The following is a 19,086-nucleotide window of genomic DNA, read 5'->3' on the forward strand; positions in this document are numbered from 1 at the left end:
CCTACCATTCCTAAGATCTCAATTTGTGGCAAAGTTAGCTTAGCGAAACTAGTGAGTGTACGTGTGTGCTAGTGTAAATGCAAATGAGAGGAAGGTATATAAACAAAGACAATATTTACACCTAGTTCTAAACACCATGTTTACAACTAGATTGCCGAACTTCTCCATAGCCACAAAGACTTATTTAACCAAGGTCAAAACACCATGTCTATCCCAAGATCAATAGGCCTTCATAGCACAAGAAAAATAAAGCGCATTGCAAAGCTTATAAACCAACCAAATGCAACCTCATAGCTTGGTAACTAAATGATGATGGTCTTCAATCATGTCTAAACACCATGTTTACACAAGATTGCAAAAAGGAAAATGCTATCATGATAAGCATTACATGGATAGGAAAGCATACATCAATAAGATTGAGACCAAGCTAGCAAAATGAGGGCACGGACAATGGAATGGATGCAAAGTGCAAATGCAGAGTTAGCAAAAACAAGTGTTAGCAAGGTTGAAAGGACCTTTCGATGTTGTTCCGCAACTAGCTTATTCAAAAACAATTGCTAAGAGTGACAAAAAGCCTTCGCGACACTTCATAAGAAGTGAGGCTTTTGTCAATGAAAAGGTTATTTATCAAAAAAGGATCAAGCAACCGAGCTAACAAGGTTTTAGAAGTGGGTTTATGGGTTTCCTATATTTTTGGCTTAAAACAAAAATTTTGAAGAGAGAGAGTGTTGGGTATAGAAATTCTATCTAAGGTGGTTTCAAAAAAACTAGAGAGAAACAAAAGTTAGATTTTTTTTGAATGAAAAACATACCCTATGGTTTTAGGATTGATCTATGAGTGGTTTTCCTAAGGGTTTTAGGATCTCAAAAACGAGGCTAGTCAATGTTTTTAGAAAAAGGTTTTTTTTTTAAATGCAACATGCAATGCAATACAAGGGTGAAACGAACAACATGGTATGCAATGCAACACGTGGTGGGTGAATAAAATGATATGACATGATGAGGTGGTCTAAAACAAAACAAAAAGTTAGCCTAAGTTAATTAGCCACAAGTTTAGAATCAAAGGGTGGTACAATGCTTCATAAATCTCTCTAAAAGGGACACAAAGAAAAAGACTCTAAACACTAATAGGCACACAAAAAGGTCTACAAGTTTCCCAAGATCAAATAACAAAGTGCTCCCTCAATAACATTTAGAATGAACAACATGAAGTTGTGGTTTTTATTAGAGCAATGGTACAATGTTACTTGATATTCCGATTAAAGAGTGCAATGTAGACGGTCATATTAATATATAAAATAAAAGATTGGGTTGCCTCCCGCAAAGCGCTTCATTTAGAGTTATAGAGCTCGACTTTCTTACATACCTTCTCATTGATGCGAAGCCATGGTCCTTCATGCAAGAGGTGAAGGTGTTCCATGCAGCTCTTATTCCACTTCCCATGTTGGACATGATCAATCACGCTTAATGGAAAACTTGCCCAATCGTCTCTCACATCATGGTCACCTCCTTCTTTGTTGTCCTTCATCGCTACCTTTCTTTTCATGAATTTTTCTCTCTGTCCAGATTGGGAATTGCACCAAACAATTGATCCAATGCAAGGTGCACGAAATCTTCTTTCCAACAAGTCTTCATTTGCCCAAAACGCATTCCAATTGAGGGAGTTATGTCCCTTTTTCCCCGTTACTGCAATCTGCCTCGTGCTGATTTCAGCACGTGCATCTCCGATGTTTAAGACATAGCTCCTCCCGTGGGTCTTCAATTGTATCAATCATGGATGCGTTGAACCGAGAACTTGATGGAGATCCTGAATATTCAACTTTCTTGCATTGTAAATCTCTGGACTTGTGCACAAAATTTATGAGGCTTAGCGACGTCCGTTCTTGAAACTTGAAGATGTTGATGATGGTGTTCAAAATTTTGGGCACAGTTTCCCTCCTCATCATTTGAGTTTCATGTCCTGCATGGTTAGTGAAATTCGGGGCTTCTCCCGACATGTGCTCTTTTAGGGTCATGAGCTTGACCAAGCGCAAAGCAAGATCGAGATTTGCAATTATTTGTAAACATATGCAACATAATCACATCCTCAATTAAATTTCATCAACAAGGCATGGTGTAATTAAATGCAGCATGTGTTTCTTGCACAGCGCGGAGCTCATTATTAGGCAAAGGTTCTTTAAGCATGAAATCAACCTTCTCAAGAAACTCTAGTCTATCATCATGAAAAGAACAAGGCATAGAATTTAAACTTTCATTCCGACTATCGGTTCGAGCATGAGATTTTTAAAGATTATCAACAAAACCAATAGAAGCTTGAGAATTCACTATATACCTTAGCCTCAGAGCTTTTTCATACTCATTGGAGTCGTGGTGCTTTGTGCAAGATGTCATCTTGATGCACTCTTCGTGGTCCGTCGTGATTTGCTTCTCACGTCTCCATGTGTTGAATGTTGCGCTCTTGTAATCCGTCGTGGTTTGTTTGCAACATCTTCGTTTGTCGAAAGTTGACCGCTTGTGTCTTCATTTGCCAATGTCATTGGGGTTCTTCCTCTGCTCCAAGCCTCTGAATTTTATCATGTACGCTTGATGAAAACATTGCCCAAGCTCCCCTTCATTGTTGTCATCGTCATCTTCTTTATCTCGTTCTCATCGCGTTGCTCCTGCCTCGTCTTCGTGGAATATCTCCTGTATACTCAACATAAAATATACCAAAATATAGATCTATTGAAATGTTTATGAAATTACCTTTCCAACAAGTGGTCATTCGCTTTAATCGGAGTCCAAACGAGAGAGTTATGATCGTTTTACTTTAGCGCTGTGTGCTGTCCAGAAAATTTCAGAGTGCACGACCTTCGATGTTTTGGCCATAATTCCTTGTAGGAAACTTCGATTGACTTCATTCTTGATTCGTTGGAATTGTAACTTCGTGGAGCTTTTGAATATCCAAAAATATACTGCAATTTTCTTCTGAGGTCGAGCAGAATATTGATGAGAATAGTATCTTCTTGTGAATTCATCCGAAGATGTCAATGATCTCAATCATGTGGTCTTTGGAGCGTCTTGTCGTGCATCCTTGGCTTCAAGGTCATCACCATTGATTTACCAGCACATAGCATGGCTTCAATGATGTGTCTTCTCCATGATTCTTGCTTTACCCAAGGTATCGGGATTAGTGGAGGCTCCCGTGCTTTGTGTTGATGATCTGAGCGGTTTTCTTCCTTGATAGCATCACTCGACTAGAAGTATATCGAGCATCCCACTGGAGAAGATAGGTGGTGTCATGATTCTTCTAATCTTGTTGCCTCCAGCTTTGGTCGACTTCAAATCATCATCTTTTGTGCACTCGGCCTTCCAATCATCCTTTGACATCGTCATCACTTTCTCCGTTGTTTGCTGCTGCACCTTTCTTTGTTGAATTGCTCCTTTGTCCAGTGCAGAACATGTACCAAACTCCAAGCTCATTGTGAGGTGTATCAAATCATGTTTCCAACAAGTGGTCATTTACCCAAATTGGACCTCGGATGAAAAAGTTATGCTTGTTTTACTCTGGCGCTACGCTTCGTCCCGAGAGATTTCAGAACGCGCAGCGTTGAAAGATCATTCCATAACTCTTCACACCGATCTCCAAAATTAACGATTTTTGATGCGTTGGAAAGAAGACTTGACGGAAATTCATAATAATCTATTATTTCCTCGTGGCACATATCTGATCTTGGACGAAAAACTCATCACAACAGCGACACTTCATAGATGATGATGATCCAATCGCACGATTTTCTTTTCGGACATGCTTCATACCTATTGCTTGAGCAAACAAATCTTCCCAAAAACATTAGTCTTTAAAATCAATTAACATGGCGGTGTACCTTATTTATCATCTTTTGCTTTAGGGAGTGGGGACTCGATAGCGGATGCTGGGCCACTAACAAAAGTTAGCACCTACCACTAAAGAGCGAAACTTGATGTTATTCACATCTTGTCGAAGTGGATCTAGGGTTTTCGATGTTGATGTCGAGAACTCCTCGATCGTCTTGTCGTCGATTGTCGAAGTTTGTTGGAGCGGGTTGTGGACTTCTCGAAGCCCAAGTTTGGTGTCTAACTTTTTCCACCTGCTTTCAAGGACACGAACAAGAAAACAAGGGTATATGCAATAATAAAATTTAGGGTTAGTCCAAAAACTAGATAGATCGCCCTAGGGTTCGAGTTGCCGATCCCCGGCAACGGCGCCAGAAAAGCTTGTTGACGTTCACTAACGCCCCCGATTTGTATACCGCAAGCGCACGGTTCGTGGTAGCTTTTCCCTTAGAGTATTCCCCCAAGGTTTATCAATCCGTGGATCGACAATGAACTTACTAGGGTTTTCCATCTAATCTAATGGATCTATCCTAACATGAAGCATAGATTGCATATAAAGGGTAAACCTTTAATAGATATGAGTGATATGTGAAGGTTGATCTCATCCATGAACATAGGCTAAATCATAGCAAAACCAAAGATATGACTAGGCCTATCGTCATCTAGTTGTAGTTCAAGCTAACGAGCAGATAAATCATGCATCTCAATCAAAAGCATCTTTAAACTCAAAATCTCCAATCCGATCCCTCGATACTCCGCCTACTCTGTGGAGACGGCCTGTCACGACGCCCCCCTTTTGAACGAAATACCCTGAAGCAAGTCGAACCCCCTCTGGTAGTTCCGCCATGAACCTCTAGCCACCATGACTACAAGATCATGCTAAGTGATCTATCTCGATAATAGATCTAAGATGAAGCGAACCCAAAGAGAAGAACGAAATCGAAAGAGGAGAACATGATCGCTAATAGATTCGGAAGACATGATTATCATTACTCACATAATAGATTCGTTTGGATCGTCACCACCGAGTACATACCATTGACGACTCCAACTAGCTCATGAACTCCACCATGGCGCAACCTCGCAGGGAGGCCATGGCGGCTAGGGATGGCCTAAGCCATCTCCTAGACAACTTCGAAGACTTGCAGCGGCCGTCGTCTCCCTCCGGTCTTGGCCCTAGGTTTTCGTCGAGTTCTGGTTGGATGGATGCCCCGAGTTGAATAAGGTGGGAGCTATTTATAAGCCGAGGAAGCCACCGGTCGAAGGGGAGGCCAAACCGACTCGAAAACGGTCTGGGCCGGCCGGCCCCATAGGCCTAGGCCGGCCGGCCTACCCCTTTTCGGGCTCGCCTCGGTCTCATTTTTCACGTGTAGACTCCTCGCATCTTCTAGAGTTTCTGTCCTTCACAATTGCACCCCTTTGGACGTCGTTATCTTGGAGATATCTTCGAGGAAAGGATAGGATAGGGAATCCTTCCTTAAATCTTCTTTGCTTTGCTTAATCCCGAAGTATCTTGATCTCATCTTCGTGGGCTTGGTCCTTTGGGCTCTCTTGAAGGATGGATGTGCATGAATGTGCTTCGAATCAACATGGGCTTTGGTCCTTCCTTTGGGCTTTGGCCTTCGATCACGGGCCTCGTCATTTCATGCTCCAAAATAGGCCAAAAACCTGCAAAAACGAAGTTCCTCCAAAATATATGTACATATGTGAAAATGACCAATAATTAGGCCGGGGTTAGGACGGTTAGTGATTTTGATATTGAATTCATGTCATTATCAAGGATAAACAAGGGATAAAACGGATACTTAAGGAGCGCCAACAGGCCACCACCAAGAGTGCGACACGCCTCGCGCCGACCAAGGCCCTCAAGACCGCAGCCCCCTATCGGAGGGGACCGGGCCTTAGAGGCGGGGGCCGCGAAGCTCCGAGAGGCGATGGCTCGGGGGGGCCAGGAGGCCCAACTGGCCCGAGCGCAGGAGGGTGGGGGCGATGCAGGTTAAAGCGGCGATGCGGCGGCCACTCGGGTCGACGCCAAGGTGGAGGCCGGCCGGGGCGGCGCGGGGAGCGCCGCCCGACCGGATGCGAAGCCGGAGAGGGCAGAGCGGATGGCGCCGTCCAGCTGAAAGTAGGAGGAGGAACTGGCGGGGATGCTTAGGAGCATCCCGCCAGCCGAGAAGAAGAAGAGACCCCCGCCCCCGAGCCCCCGAGGGCTAGGGTCGAGGGGGCTACAGTAGTGGCGTCGGTGCCAACGGCGCCGGTGGTGGAAGAGACCCGTGTCCCAGAGCCTGCGAGGGCCGGGGACGAGGGTGCCGCTGCAGCGGCGACAGCACAAATGGTGCCGGAGAACGTGGCGCCGGTGGTGGAGCTACCGCATAGCAGCGAAGTGTACGGGGATTTGAGGGACATCGATCCGGCCGCCGTGACTAGCGCCGCCGACCGGATCTTCGAGTTCATTTCGGCCTTCGAGGATATCCTCGGCGCGGGGACATTCATTGGGTCCAGCCATGGGGCTGACTGGGCGGTTGTCCAGTCTGGGGTCCCCTAAAATTTTGTCCGCGTCGAGCGGGGAGAAGATGACGCTTGGCGAGCGCGCGTTATCCCCTCGTATTTTACCCACGCCGAGAGGGAGGAGAGCGACGCCTGGCGAGATCATATGGCCATCGGGGCCCAGATCGAGGAGAACCTCTCCCGGGCTCTGAATCTTTTTTCGCAATCAAACCTCGATGTCAACAGCGTAAGTGTCCCGTTCGTCCATTTTCGGTATTATGGGTATAATTTGCACTCATGTTTTCTCGTCTGCAGCAGCTGTTGTCCATGTCGCGGAACAAGAGCGATAGGCTGGCGCGACTGTACTCCAGGGTGCATTGGCTTGATTCATACAATGCCACCTTGGTTGCGCAGCTGAACGAGGCCAACGCCCGGGCCGAGCAGACGACACCCTTGGAGGAGCAGATCCGCGAGCTGGCTCGAGCCAACAGCGAGCGTGACGCGCAGTGGGCCGCAGCTGACCAAAAGGCCCAGGAGGCCGAGGCGCATGAGGCCGAGCTGCGGCAAGCTAGAGCGGCGCTTGAGCAGAAGGATCAGGCGCTCGAGTTGAAGGTGGCCGAGCTCCTGGCCAAGGAGGCTGAGCTCCAACGCGAGAGGGTGGCTGTTGCCACGCTCACTGCGACCCTCGAGGAGAAGGATGCCGCCCTCGCCAAATAGGAGGCGGCCGCTCAGAGCACGGAGGCTGCGGTCAAGGAGAAGGAGGCTTCCTTGTCCACACTCCAGGAGCAGGCGAACACCGAGCTGGCTCGGCTGGAGGAGGCGCAAGGAGACATCAAAGGTGAGTATATGAGATTTTTGCTTAGGTTGATTCTCGATTTGCCTGAGATTTATCTTTATTCCCTTGTTCAGAGCTGAGGAAGGCGGTGGCGGACGAGACCGCGGCGAAGGAAGCTGTCCACATCGCGCTCACGGCGGCACAGGCTGAGTACGCAGACCTGGAGCAGGAACTCGAGGGGGAAGGAGCCTTATCTGGTAGCTCGGTGGCCAGCCACCTGCGATCGCTGGGCGGTCAGGTGGCCGAGCACATCAAAAGCACTTTCCACCTCGGTGTTCAACGGGCCCTCGCCGTGGCCTTGACGCACTATACATGGACCTCAAGCTGGTGTCGTCGGCGTACATCGCCGCGCCCGGCGTCGTTGGGGATGCCGTAGTGGCCGCTATAGACGAGGCCGACGCCACCGTCGAGGACTTCACCGCCGCATTGGCCAAGAAGCTTGAGGACGACATCCCCCCCATAGCCGAAATCGACGCTGTTGAAGATCCGCAGGGGGGAGAAGGCAACCTATAGGAAGTCTGGGCCTCGGAGCCCATGTAAATAAGTCAGTATTTTGTCGTAACTGTGTTTCTGGGTGAAGAAACTAGTTGATGTATTGACAGTGTGGCCGATCGAGGCCTTGTGTGTTCGAGCCCTCGTTTTCTCTACTTTAATTTCCGTGTTCTCGTACGCGCCTTAGATAGGTCTCGGCGAGGAAGTTTGTGTTCATAAGCAGCTTAGGCGTAGGGAGGCGAGTGGGGATGCTGTATCCCGGAGGCATAGGTGGCCCCACGGCTCGGCCGATCCCGTTCCATAGTTGTTTATGCCTTGCGTCTACCTTTCTAAGTATACGAGAAACTCAGATACGAAATTTTTTTCGAAAAACGTTGGCGTTTTTGGGGACGCTCGGGGGTTCCCCCATAGCAGCCCCCGAGGGAGGCTTGGCTTTGCCGAGGGTAAAGCCGAGCCTACCTCAGTGTTCGTGCGCATCCAAGCCCCCGAGGGTTCGGAAGATTCCCAAAAAATAAATAAGTAAACTGTACTTTTTATTGCTTCGGGAAATTCGAGATACAAGTACAAACTATGTACAAATAGCTTGGAATTTGAAGGATAGGAGCTACGTAGCTGCTGAATGTTCCAAGCATTGGTGAAGACTTCACCCTTCTCGTTAGCTGGCTCGGGTGTGGCTCCCCGAGGGTGGCCCCCGAGGGTGCACGCGACGGGGAGGGAGACCTGTAGGAAGTCTTGGGCCGTGGAGCCCATGTAATCGGATTAGCAATTTACCTTAAACATGTTTCTATGCCCGAAAACTGATTAATGTAAATTGACAGTGTGGCCGCTCGAGGCCTTGTGCGTTCGTGCGCACCGTTTTTGTTACCAAGTTTTTGTGTTCTCGTATGCGACTCAGATAAACTTCCACAAGGAATTTTGCGTTCATAAGCGACTTAGGCGTAGGGTGGTGAGTGGAGATGCCGTATCCCGGAGGCGTAGGCGGTCCCGTACCGTAGTGGCTTATGCCTTGCATCCATTTTTCTATGAATACGAGAATCTTAGATACGAAAATTTTTCGAAAATAGTGGCATTTTTTTTGGGACGTTCGGGGGTTCTCCCCCCGTAGTAGCCCCCGAGGGAGGCTGGGCTTTGCCGAGGGTAAAGCCGATCCTACCTCAGTGTTCGTGTGCATCCGAGCCTCCGAGGGTTCGAATGATTCCAAAAAAATAAATAAGTAAAGCGTACTCCTTTATTATTTCCAGAAATACAAAGTACGAGTACAAACTATGTACAAAGAGCTTGGAATTTCAAGGATAGGAGCTATGTAGTTGCTGAATATTCCAAGTGTCAGTTCTAGGCGTGGTTCGTCGGAGTGGCTGCTCTTGGCGCAGCTAGATTCGCTGGTGGCTCAACTGGTGAGTTCGTCGGTGGGTCCGCCGTGTCGTTCGCCGCGTTGTTCGCCGCGTCGTCGCCTTGTCCCGCCAGCCCGACCATGAAGAACTCCCGAGTGAGGTCATAATCCTCCTCACTGGAGTCGTCGGAGCAGGAGAAGCAGTAGTCCGCCCCGGCTTGAAACGACAAGAGTGCTACGCGATCGCGGATCCCGGAGAAGTCTAGGGCGACGCGTTCGCGCACGAAGACGTATCCCTCATCCACGGAGTCAGGGTACAAGCTGTCAGGTGGCGGCGCGACAAGGTCGCAGATCGAGATGAGGCAATGACCCGGCAGATCCCCGCGCGCACTCATGTTGGTGCTGACGGGTGAAGCGTGAGTCACAGCGGGGGTGTGCGTCCTGAAGGGAAGGGGCGGCGGCTCAGCCGCGCCCTCCTTGGGAGGAACCGTTGCTGCAGTCGAGGATGGTGAAGCAGTGACGTCCTCCGCCACGGTGCTGGGCTGCGACACGCCAGCCTCGACCCGCGTGGGGGAGCTGAGGCGAGCCGCTCTGTGCCGCTCCATGTGCGCTTCCCGCGCGCGCCAGCCCGAGCGCTTCCTGTGCCTGGGCGGTGGTGTCGGTGTGTCGAGGTTGGCTTCGGGCGGGAGGAGCTCCATGTCACAGCCGTTGCCGGTAGCCACGAAGTCGAGACTCTCGAACCGAAGCACCGTGCCCGTCGGGTGTGGGTGTGGCTCGTCTGCCATCCGGAGAACAAGAGAGATCGAAGACAAAAGTCACGCAGCGCTTCCCCTACCGGGTGCGCCAACTGTCGGTGTCCTGACTCGGCGGTCCGGCACCAACTAGTACGATGCTGCGTGATCCCTCACTCCGGATGGTTGATGCAAGAGGTAATACAGGGGCGCACGGGTTTATCCTGGTTCCGGCCGCGAGGCCGTACGTCCAGCAAAGGGGTGTGTGTGTATGCACTGTAATTTCTTGCACCGAAGGTGCCTTTAGTAGGGGTACAAGCGAGGCGAGAGAGGAAGGGAAGCTCCCAAGTCTCTGCTAGGTGATTGAGGCAAGTGCCAATATCGTGCTCCGGGGAGCGGGCGTGTGTGTGCGTGGAGGAAGAGAATGAGAGAAGATGGAGAAGATAGAGCCCGCCTCCCCTTTTATAGACACAAGGAGGGGCGGAGTACATGTACGGGAGGGGGAAGAAGTCGTCGTTTTTTCCCCGAATCGGGGGCGCACAGTGGGTGCCTACTGTAGAAAGTACACTGCGGGACTCCGAAGATCATGGTGCCGGGCGTGCGGTTGTCCTGGGCGGCGTCCTGGCCTTGCGGAGATCACGCCGGCGTCCCTGCGGCTCCAGCGGGTGTCGTGGCATCTCCTGTAGAGGGTACCGTCCTCTGTGCGCGACGTGGCGGTGTCTCGAGGGTCCTGCAGGCGGGAGTCTTACTCCGGTCAAGGCCCGGGCCGTGTTCGAGGGTTGCGCCCATGCTGTTTGAGGGTTCCCCGGCGGGGAAAGTACGAGGGAAGTACGGAGAGTTGGCGGCACAGTGGTAATAACAGTGCCGAGCACGTCGGGATTGGGCGTCGTAGGTTCCCACAGTGTCATCACAGTGTCAGGGATGGCGGAGTAGTGACCGGAGTTGGCGGATGGGATCCCGGTCACAGCACTGTGCGGAGTGGTGTTCTGACGCCGTCTGACCCGGGTGTTGCGGTGGAGTTGTTGGCATTTAATGCCTCCGTACATCGGGCGGGTGAGCAGACGGGTCACCAGTTCCTTCTGCCGAGTGGTAGCCTCAAGCGAGGCGGAGTTGGTCCTCTCTCCTGAGGGTAGGTTCGCTTCCCTCGATCGAGGCGGAGTTGGTTTGCTACCCCGAGGGTAGGTTCGCTACCCTCGAGCGAGGCGGAGGTGCGGGGTGTTGTCGAGGGCCTCGGCAGAGAGACCTTGAGCGAGGCAGAGATTGCTCCGCGGGTTCGAGGGCGGTGCGAATGGGCTATACTGTAGAGCCAGGCCGTGGGCCGAGGGCGAAGTGGGTTTCTTTGAGTCCTTTCCTTTTCTTCCGGTCGGGAGGAGACTGTAGGCCTTCGTGGGCCCGGTCGCTTGTCACGTGTTTTGCGTTTTAAGGGCGGTCTAGTCCCCTGATTAGGGTGTCCCTAATCATGGTACCCGACACTTTCTCCCTTGTATGCGTGCGATGGGCCACGACCAAGCAGAGGACGACGACGGTGGCGGCGACGGCCAAGAGCTGGTGATAGCTCTCGACGATCTTCCCGGCTCCGCAAAGCTAGAGACCATGCGTCTGTTTCTAGGTGGCGCCATGCCTCTTCAAGCGATGTAGCTCAGCCTCATGCATTCATGTGGATCTAGACATCCCAACAAAGGTATGCACAACTCCTTCAGTTTTGTTTGCATACGTATATGAAATGATTATCTTTATTTTATTTACTGTTGCACACTCCTTCAGTTTTATAATTTTTATTTGCAGTGCTGACGATGTCGGAGTGCTTGATGTTAAAACGAAGGGCAAAATCACATAGCTAATATATGTCTTTTTGCTACGCCTACCAGCCGTTCAACTCGAGGCTGAGCAATGGAGAGTGTGACAAGGGCAGGTTCATGTATACTCTCGCTGAGTATAATACTAGCATGAATTTGGTATCCGTAGGCCATAGGGGGAAAGCTCAAGTCTACTCATTTCCACGCGTGTAGTTTCGGCATGGCCATCATACACGCGTGTAGTTTTGGCATGGCCATCATACATGCGTGTAGACTGATTTATCTTTCAAAGACTTGTCAGGGCGCCTACTTCTGATGAGAACTCAAACCAGGCCGCTAACAAGCCGCGGCGACTCAAGAGGCCCAGCACCAAGGTCTTCGGCCCAGAATGGCGTAACTGACTGGCTGTTGTTTGCTACCGCCACACGTCTCTCATCTTCGTGATCTATCTACATACTCTCTAATCTCGATCGAAAAGACATGAAACTTGCAATAGGCTAGACATTTGGCCGGTTCGCCGGAGAATTGGACGTCGGCAAGCTGCCATCGTACTTGTTCCTATTACGAATTCATCAAACCATGATATCGTCGTAGTAGAGCAATCACATCTGGTATCAGATTCAAGTTCTTCCCACACCACCGCCACCACCGCCCTCATCGCCGCTCATCCTGGCAGACCTACCAGACTACCTCCAACACCCCCAGTACCAGACCCATCTCCAGAAGCAGGTCATGGAGACCGACAAGCAGATCGCGGATATCGCCACGACTCTGGAGGCGATCAAGAAATCCCTTGAAAGCCACACGACGTCTTTCGCCAAGCTCACGACATGGAAGACAGGCGTGGAAGCTCGCGTCCACTCCGTCGACACCAAGATCTCTGAGGTGGACATCAAGGTTGGAGGCTTGAACGCATCAATCGACGAACTCCATCACCAGATCGGCCGTATCGAGCTTCAGCACCAAGCCAACAACCCCGCCTACAAGGTGTTCGACGTCGAGCACATTGACCTCACGAACTCCGGTGCTACTCCTCTGGCACAACCCCCGAATGGGGCGAGTTCAGGGCCTCATGGCCACAGCGTTGAACTACAAAACCGGAGGTCTGGTTGTGGGGTGGTCACTACCCTCCTTCCACCTCCGGTCAAAGGTGCGCCGTTCACCTCTGACCATCCATCCCCCACTCCTTATTCTGTTCCTGTTATGCCTGCTCCATCAACTCCTGTTTTTGTTCCGTGGAATTCCTTGTTGCCACCCATGGAATTTCCCCAATTTGATGGTCGTAATCCTAAGATGTGGCAGAAAAAGTGTGAATCATTCTTCGAGTTATATGCCATTCCTTCACAAAATTGGGTGAAACTAGCTACTATGAATTTTGTGGGCACGGCTGACTTCTGGTTGCAGTCTGTGGAAACTATAGTTAAGAATGTAGGCTAGACTGAGCTTTGTGCTACTGTGTGTGCTTGATTTGAAAAAGATCAGCACAACCATTTGCTTAGGCAGTTTTTTCACATTCATCTGCAATCCAGTGTTTCTGAATATATTGAGCATTTTGATGATCTAGTGCATTAGATTCGTGCCCATGACCCAGCTTTTAGTGCAGCTCTTACTACCAATCGTTTCATTGATGGTCTTAGAGAGGATATAAAAGCTGTTGTAATGATTCACAAACCTGTCGACCTCGATACTGCTGGTTCTTTGGCATTATTGTAGGAAGAGCTAACCATGCCAACACAAAGGCAGGAGAGTAAACGAGCTGATATGTATCCAGCATATAAACATCAAGTTAAATCTTCTACCACTCCTACTTCGGTTGCATCTTTGTCCACACATAAAGCTCCTCAGTTTTCAAGCCCTGATGAAAAGAAGCATGTGGATGCTCTGAAGTTGAGTTCTCCTGATGAGGTTGTGAATGCTATCAAAGCTTACCGGCGTGCTAAAGGCCTTTGTTACAAGTGTGGTGTTAAATGGGGGCCAACTCACAAATGTGCTCCTCAAGTGGCACTTCATGTTGTAGAAGAGTTATGGCAATTATTGCAAGCTCCTGAAACTTTAACCAAGTCACCTTTGGCCTCAGATTCTGATTCAGATGAGGAATTGATGGCTTTTTCCTTGTATGCTGTCCAAGGTACTGAGGCCCCTAAAACCATTCGAGTTCTGGGCAATTTAGATGGCCAAACATCATTGATCTTGTTTGATTCTAGTAGTTCTAGTACATTTATCAGTGAACAGCTTGCAACTAAATTCACCAATTGGATGCCTCTGTCTACTCTTGTTATGGTGAAAGTTGCTGATGGTACTACAATATGGTGTACTCATCAATTACAGTCCAGTTTGCTATATATCCAGGGCCAGTGTTTCACCATGAATCTCAAGATTTTGCCTCTTAAATGTTATGATATTATCATTGGAATGGACTGGTTAGAGAATCATAGTCCAATGCAGGTTCATTGGTCTGAAAAGTGGATTTCCTTTCAACATTTGGGTCAGCAAGTTACCATCCAAGGTCTCACTTCTGACACTTCCAGACTGGAGAAGCTATCTGCCACTCAGTTTCAAGCTTTAGAGCAGAATGATGATATTTGGTGTGTGTTGGAGTTGTTTCTGCTTCATCCAGAACAACTGAATTCTGATTGGCCACCTGCAGTTCAGGAATTGACCATGGAATTCTCTGATTTGTTTGCTAAACCAACTGGTTTACCTCCACCTCGGTCTCATTTCCATACTATACCTTTTCTACCAGGTGCTCAGCCATTCAAACTAAGACCCTATCGGTACAGTCCTGCTCAGAAGGATGAAATTGAACAACAGGTACAAGAACTGTTGAATCAAGGGATGATTCAAGAAAGTTCTAGCCCCTTTGCATCTCTAGTCCTGTTGGTCAAGAAAAAGACTGGTGAATGGAGACTGTGTGTCGATTACAAAAGGCTAAATGCTTTGACTATAAAAAACAGCTACCCCATGCCTATTATGGAAGAATTTCTTGATGAGTTAGCTGGTGCTATCTGGTTTTCTTCTCTAGACCTCAGATCTGGCTATCATCAAATTTTGATGCTCCCTGATGACATATCTAAGACAGCCTTTCAAACACATAGTGGCCATTATGAATACAAGGTTATGCCTTATGGGGTCACTGGTGGTCCAGCTACCTTTCATCCTGTCATGAACTGTGTGCTAGCACCTCTGCTCAGAAAGTGTGTTGTGGTCTTTATTGATGATATTCTGATTTACAGTAAGTCCTGGGAGGAACACCTGCAACATATCAGAGCTGTGTTTGTGTTACTTCAACAACACTAGTTTAAGGTGAAACTCTCAAAGTGTACTTTTGCACAACAAGAAGTTCACTACTTGGGTCATGTTATTAGCAAAGATGGAGTGGCTACAGACCCTGCCAAGGTTAAGGATATCCAGAATTGGCCTACTCCTCAATCAGTAAGAGGGTCATGGGATTTTTAGGCCTTGCAGGGTACTACAGAAAGTTTGTAAAGAACTTTGGAATCCTCAGTAAACCCTTGACTAATCTGCTCAAAAAGGGTGAGTTGTTTGTATGGACCTCTGTCCAGGAGGAAGCATTCCTTCTCCTCAAACAAGCCTTGAGCACTACACTAGTGCTGGCCCTACCTGACTTCACCAAGACCTTTGTCATTGAGACGGATGCTTCAGATAAGGGAGTAGGAGCTGTTTTGCAACAAGATGGCCACCCTTTGGTATATATCAGTCGAGCTCTGGGACCAAAGAACCTGATGCTGTCCACTTATGAAAAGGAATGCCTAGCTATCCTGTTAGCTGTTGACCACTGGAGATACTATTTGCATCATGGTGAGTTCATAATCAAGACAGATCAAAAAAGTCTTACCCACTCGGATGACCAACGGTTGTCTACTCCTTGGCAACATAAAGCCCTTACAAAGTTGATGGGTCTCAAATATAGAATTGTTTATAACAAAGGTGTGGAGAACACTGTGGCTGATGCTCTTTCTAGAGTCACTCCTCACAACCAGTTGGCAGTGTTGGCTTTATCTTGCTCTCAGCCTGATTGGTTGGCAGAAATTTCTAATGCATATGCTAAATATCCTGACGCTACTAAATTGTTGGCTGCCCTTACAATTACCAGCCCACAGGGTGAGTTCATCCTGCAGGAGGGATTGATTAAAACCAAAGGAAAAATCTTGGTACCACCAGATGTAAGGCTACAACAGCTCATTGTTACTGCTCTACATGCCAGCCCTGTTGGGGGACACTCAGGTGCTTTTGTTACATATCAGAAGGTCAAACAAATTTTTGTGTGGTCAAGGATGAAGGCTATGATCAAAGACTTTGTGGCTCACTGTCAAATCTGCCAGCAAGCAAAAGCTGAAAGGGTCAAATACCCTGGTCTTCTAATTACTATGGATTTCATAGAAGGTTTGCCAACATCACACTCTTATAATTGCATCATGGTTGTTGTTGATAAGCTCTCCAAGTATGCCCATTTTGTCCCTTTATCTCACCCTTTCACTGCTTACAAAGTGGCCCTGGTATTCATGGACAATATTTTTAAGTTACATGGATTGCCAGAATCTATTATCTCTGACAGAGACAAGGTTTTTACCAGTACACTATGGATAGAGCTCTTTAGACTGGCTGGTACCAAGCTTCAAATGAGTACTGCATACCACCCTCAAACTGATGGACAAACAGAATGGGTGAATCAATGTCTTGAAGGGTATCTTCGATGTTTTGTGCATTCCTGTCCCAACAAATGGAAAGATTGGTTGGCCCTTGCTGAGTTCTGGTATAATACCAGCTACCACTCTAGTCTGGAGAAAACCCCATTTGAGGTACTGTATGGACAACCACCAAGACATTTGGGTATGTGGTTGAAGCATGTTCTGTCCTTGACCTACAAGAATGGCTGACCCAACGCAAATTAATGGTACAACTCCTTCAGCAACAGTTGGTCAGAGTGCAGCAAAGGCAAAAACACCAAACTGATAAGCATAGATCTGAGAGAAGCTTTGAAGTGGGTGATTGGGTGTTTCTTAAGATTCAGCCATATGTTCAATCATCACTGCAGAAGAGAGCTAATCATAAGCTAGCCTTCAAATATTTTGGGCCATATCAGATCATGGAAAAGATTGGCCAAGTTGCCTATAAGTTGTCTCTTCCGGACTCTGCCACTATACATCCGGTTTTCCATGTTTCTTGACTGAAGAAAGCAGTGGGTGATCTCAGTCAAGTAAGTGATACACTTCCTATCCATACTGATGCTTTACAAATTCCTGTTAAGGTGCTCGACAGGTGTGTCCAGACAAAGGACGATGTCTCTATCTCTCAAGTGCTTATTCAATGGTCATCGTGGCCACCTACTCTGGCCACCTGGGAATATGAAGCTGCTCTGCGTGCCAAGATTCCTGAAAGCATCTATGCTCCTAATTCAAGTTTTGGTAATTAATGACAACAATTTGTGGATTAACACTTTCATTTGAGATAATGAGCATAGATTGATCCACGGATGAAAAGAATTTGATTGTGATCGCATGAAGTTTTGGAGATGAGTGCAAAGCTTGGGCTCAAGACAAAAGTATCAAATAGGGCTTTTGCATTTTCCCGATCATAAGGCGATTAGTGGATAAAAAATGACCGGATTTGTTGGATAGATAGCCGTACTATCAAGAGGGGCCGTGTACTCGTGCTTGATGGGTCTGTAGTCCCATTTTGCTCAAAATATCTAGATGCATGCATGAGGGCTAACGACGTTTTTGGAAAGTTTGAAAAAAAGGTCAAAAGTTTGAGCTGACTGCCTAAGGGCGGACAGTCCGGCCCAGAGGGGCGAATGGTCCGCCGTACAGTTTAAAATTGTACCAGAGAGGTCTTTTGTCTCTGGTGGGCTTTACTGATGACGGGCGGACGGTCCGGCCCAGGCGGGCAGACGGTCCGCCCCTCTAACTCTGTTTTTGTCCTGAGACTTGTTGCACTGACGGCTTGAATGGCGGACGGTCTGCCTCTGGGGTGCGGATGGTCCGCCAGTCACTTAACTTTTGTACCGGAGACGTTTTGGTCTCTGGTGGTTACTGAGGTTGAACGACGGACGGTCTGCCCCTGGGGCGCGGACGGTCCGCCGGTCATTTGAGAAAGTTACCAGAGACGTTTTTTCGTCTCTGGTGGTTCAGAATTTATAACCGCTGACGGTCCGCCCCTAGGGCGCGGACAGTCCGCCAGAGCTCTAACGGCTAGTTCTGACACACAAACATTGCACTCTGACTCACTAGTTTATAAGGGCGGACGGTCCGGTTTTTGAACCGCGGACGGTCCGCGATTACGCAGAAAAGAGTGTAACGGCTAGTTTTTGAGGGGATGTCTATATATACTCAATGCCCGGCCATTGGGAGTCTCTCTTAGCCATTTGGACTACATTCTTGACACATTAGAGCTGAGCCATCCCTCTCTCACTCATTCTTGCTTAGTGATTGCATCTTTGAGAGTATGAGAGCATCCTAGTACATTGCATCAAGTGTTTGAGCTTTGTGACACTAGAGAAACTTCAAGCAAGCGGCATCGACTTGTTACTCTTGGGAGTTGCCGCTCCCTAGACGGCTTGGAGAAGTGGATTTCGTGGAGCACCTCCAAGTAGATTGCTGAGGAGCCCCGATTTTGGTTGTGAGAGGTCTTGTGCTCAACTCACCGGAGTGATGAAGAGCAACTCCAGTGGAATCGAGGTGTGGAGCGGTTCCTTGATTCAAGCCGGCTCAAGATCAAGAGAGTTCTTGATAGAGGAGCGGTTGATTCTTGGAATCCACCTCAACGTGGATTAGGGGTGACCGGCAAGTCATCGACACCACGGGATAAACTTTTGTGTCAAGCTCAGTTATTTCTCTTGCTCATGTTGTTTAGTGCATTTACTTTGAGCATTTTACTTTACTAGAGCTTGAATTGTATCTTGTCACCCTAGGTTGCAAACCCAAACTAGAAATAGTTATAGCTTGACATAGGGCTTTCTTTTGTTACTAATTAAATTTCTCTAGTGTTGGTGTTTTTAGTTTTAAACCTACTATTCACCCCACCTCTAGTCGGTGTTCTTGATCCTACATTTCCTCTGGCACCGGCTTGGGGGGCAAGCCGTTTCTGAAGAAGAGAGAGATGTCAGGGCGCCTACTTCTGATGAGAACTCAAACCAGGCCGCTAACAGGCCGCGGCGACTCAAGAGGCCCAGCACCAAGGTCTTCGGCCCAGAATGGCGTAACTGACTGGCTGTTGTTTTCTACCGCCACACGTCTCTCGTCTTCGTGATCTATCTATATACTCTGTAATCTCGATCGAAAAGACATGAAACTTGTAATAGGCTAGACATTTGGCCAGTTCGCGAGAATTGGACGTCGGCAAGCTGTCGTCGTACTTGTTCCTATTACGAATTCATCAAACCGTGATATCGTTAAGTTAATTGGATTTATAATGTATTCTAGTTCAAGTAGAGAATCGTAGTAATATTCATTCTATTTTGGGGTGTAGCTTTGGTTTTTTCATCTCTGGTCGTGTAAAATCTGGATTCATCCTTTTGTTTTTTGATAATTGGATTCATCT

The 19,086-nt window shown here is 48.3% G+C and overlaps 1 protein-coding gene across 2 annotated transcripts; it reads left to right on the plus strand.

Moving 5' to 3' along the window:
* The first annotated feature begins 11,827 nt into the window (after positions 1 to 11,827).
* LOC120691071 lies at positions 11,828 to 19,013 on the plus strand. 2 transcript variants are annotated; one of them, XM_039974035.1, is made up of 2 exons: positions 11,828 to 12,676; positions 18,576 to 19,013. In XM_039974035.1, exons 1-2 carry the CDS (start codon positions 12,259 to 12,261, stop codon positions 18,632 to 18,634), a joined length of 477 nt encoding a protein of 158 aa, XP_039829969.1. In that variant the 5' UTR covers positions 11,828 to 12,258; the 3' UTR covers positions 18,635 to 19,013. The 2 variants fall into 2 exon arrangements, with proteins under 2 accessions (XP_039829969.1, XP_039829968.1); XM_039974034.1 differs by having other exon boundaries at positions 18,625 to 19,013.
* The last annotated feature ends 73 nt before the right edge of the window (positions 19,014 to 19,086 follow it).

The sequence above is a fragment of the Panicum virgatum genome, chromosome 9N, assembly GCF_016808335.1.
Source record: "Panicum virgatum strain AP13 chromosome 9N, P.virgatum_v5, whole genome shotgun sequence".
NCBI lineage: Eukaryota > Viridiplantae > Streptophyta > Magnoliopsida > Poales > Poaceae > Panicum > Panicum virgatum.

Coding starts and splice junctions, on each gene's coding strand:
- LOC120691071 (XM_039974034.1), top strand. CDS start 12,259: ATGGAGACCGACAAGCAGATCGCGGATATCGCCACGACTCTGGAGGCG. Junction 12,677..18,624: donor CCTTCCACCTCCGGTCAAAG/GTGCGCCGTTCA, acceptor TTGGGGGGCAAG/CCGTTTCTGAAGAAGAGAGA.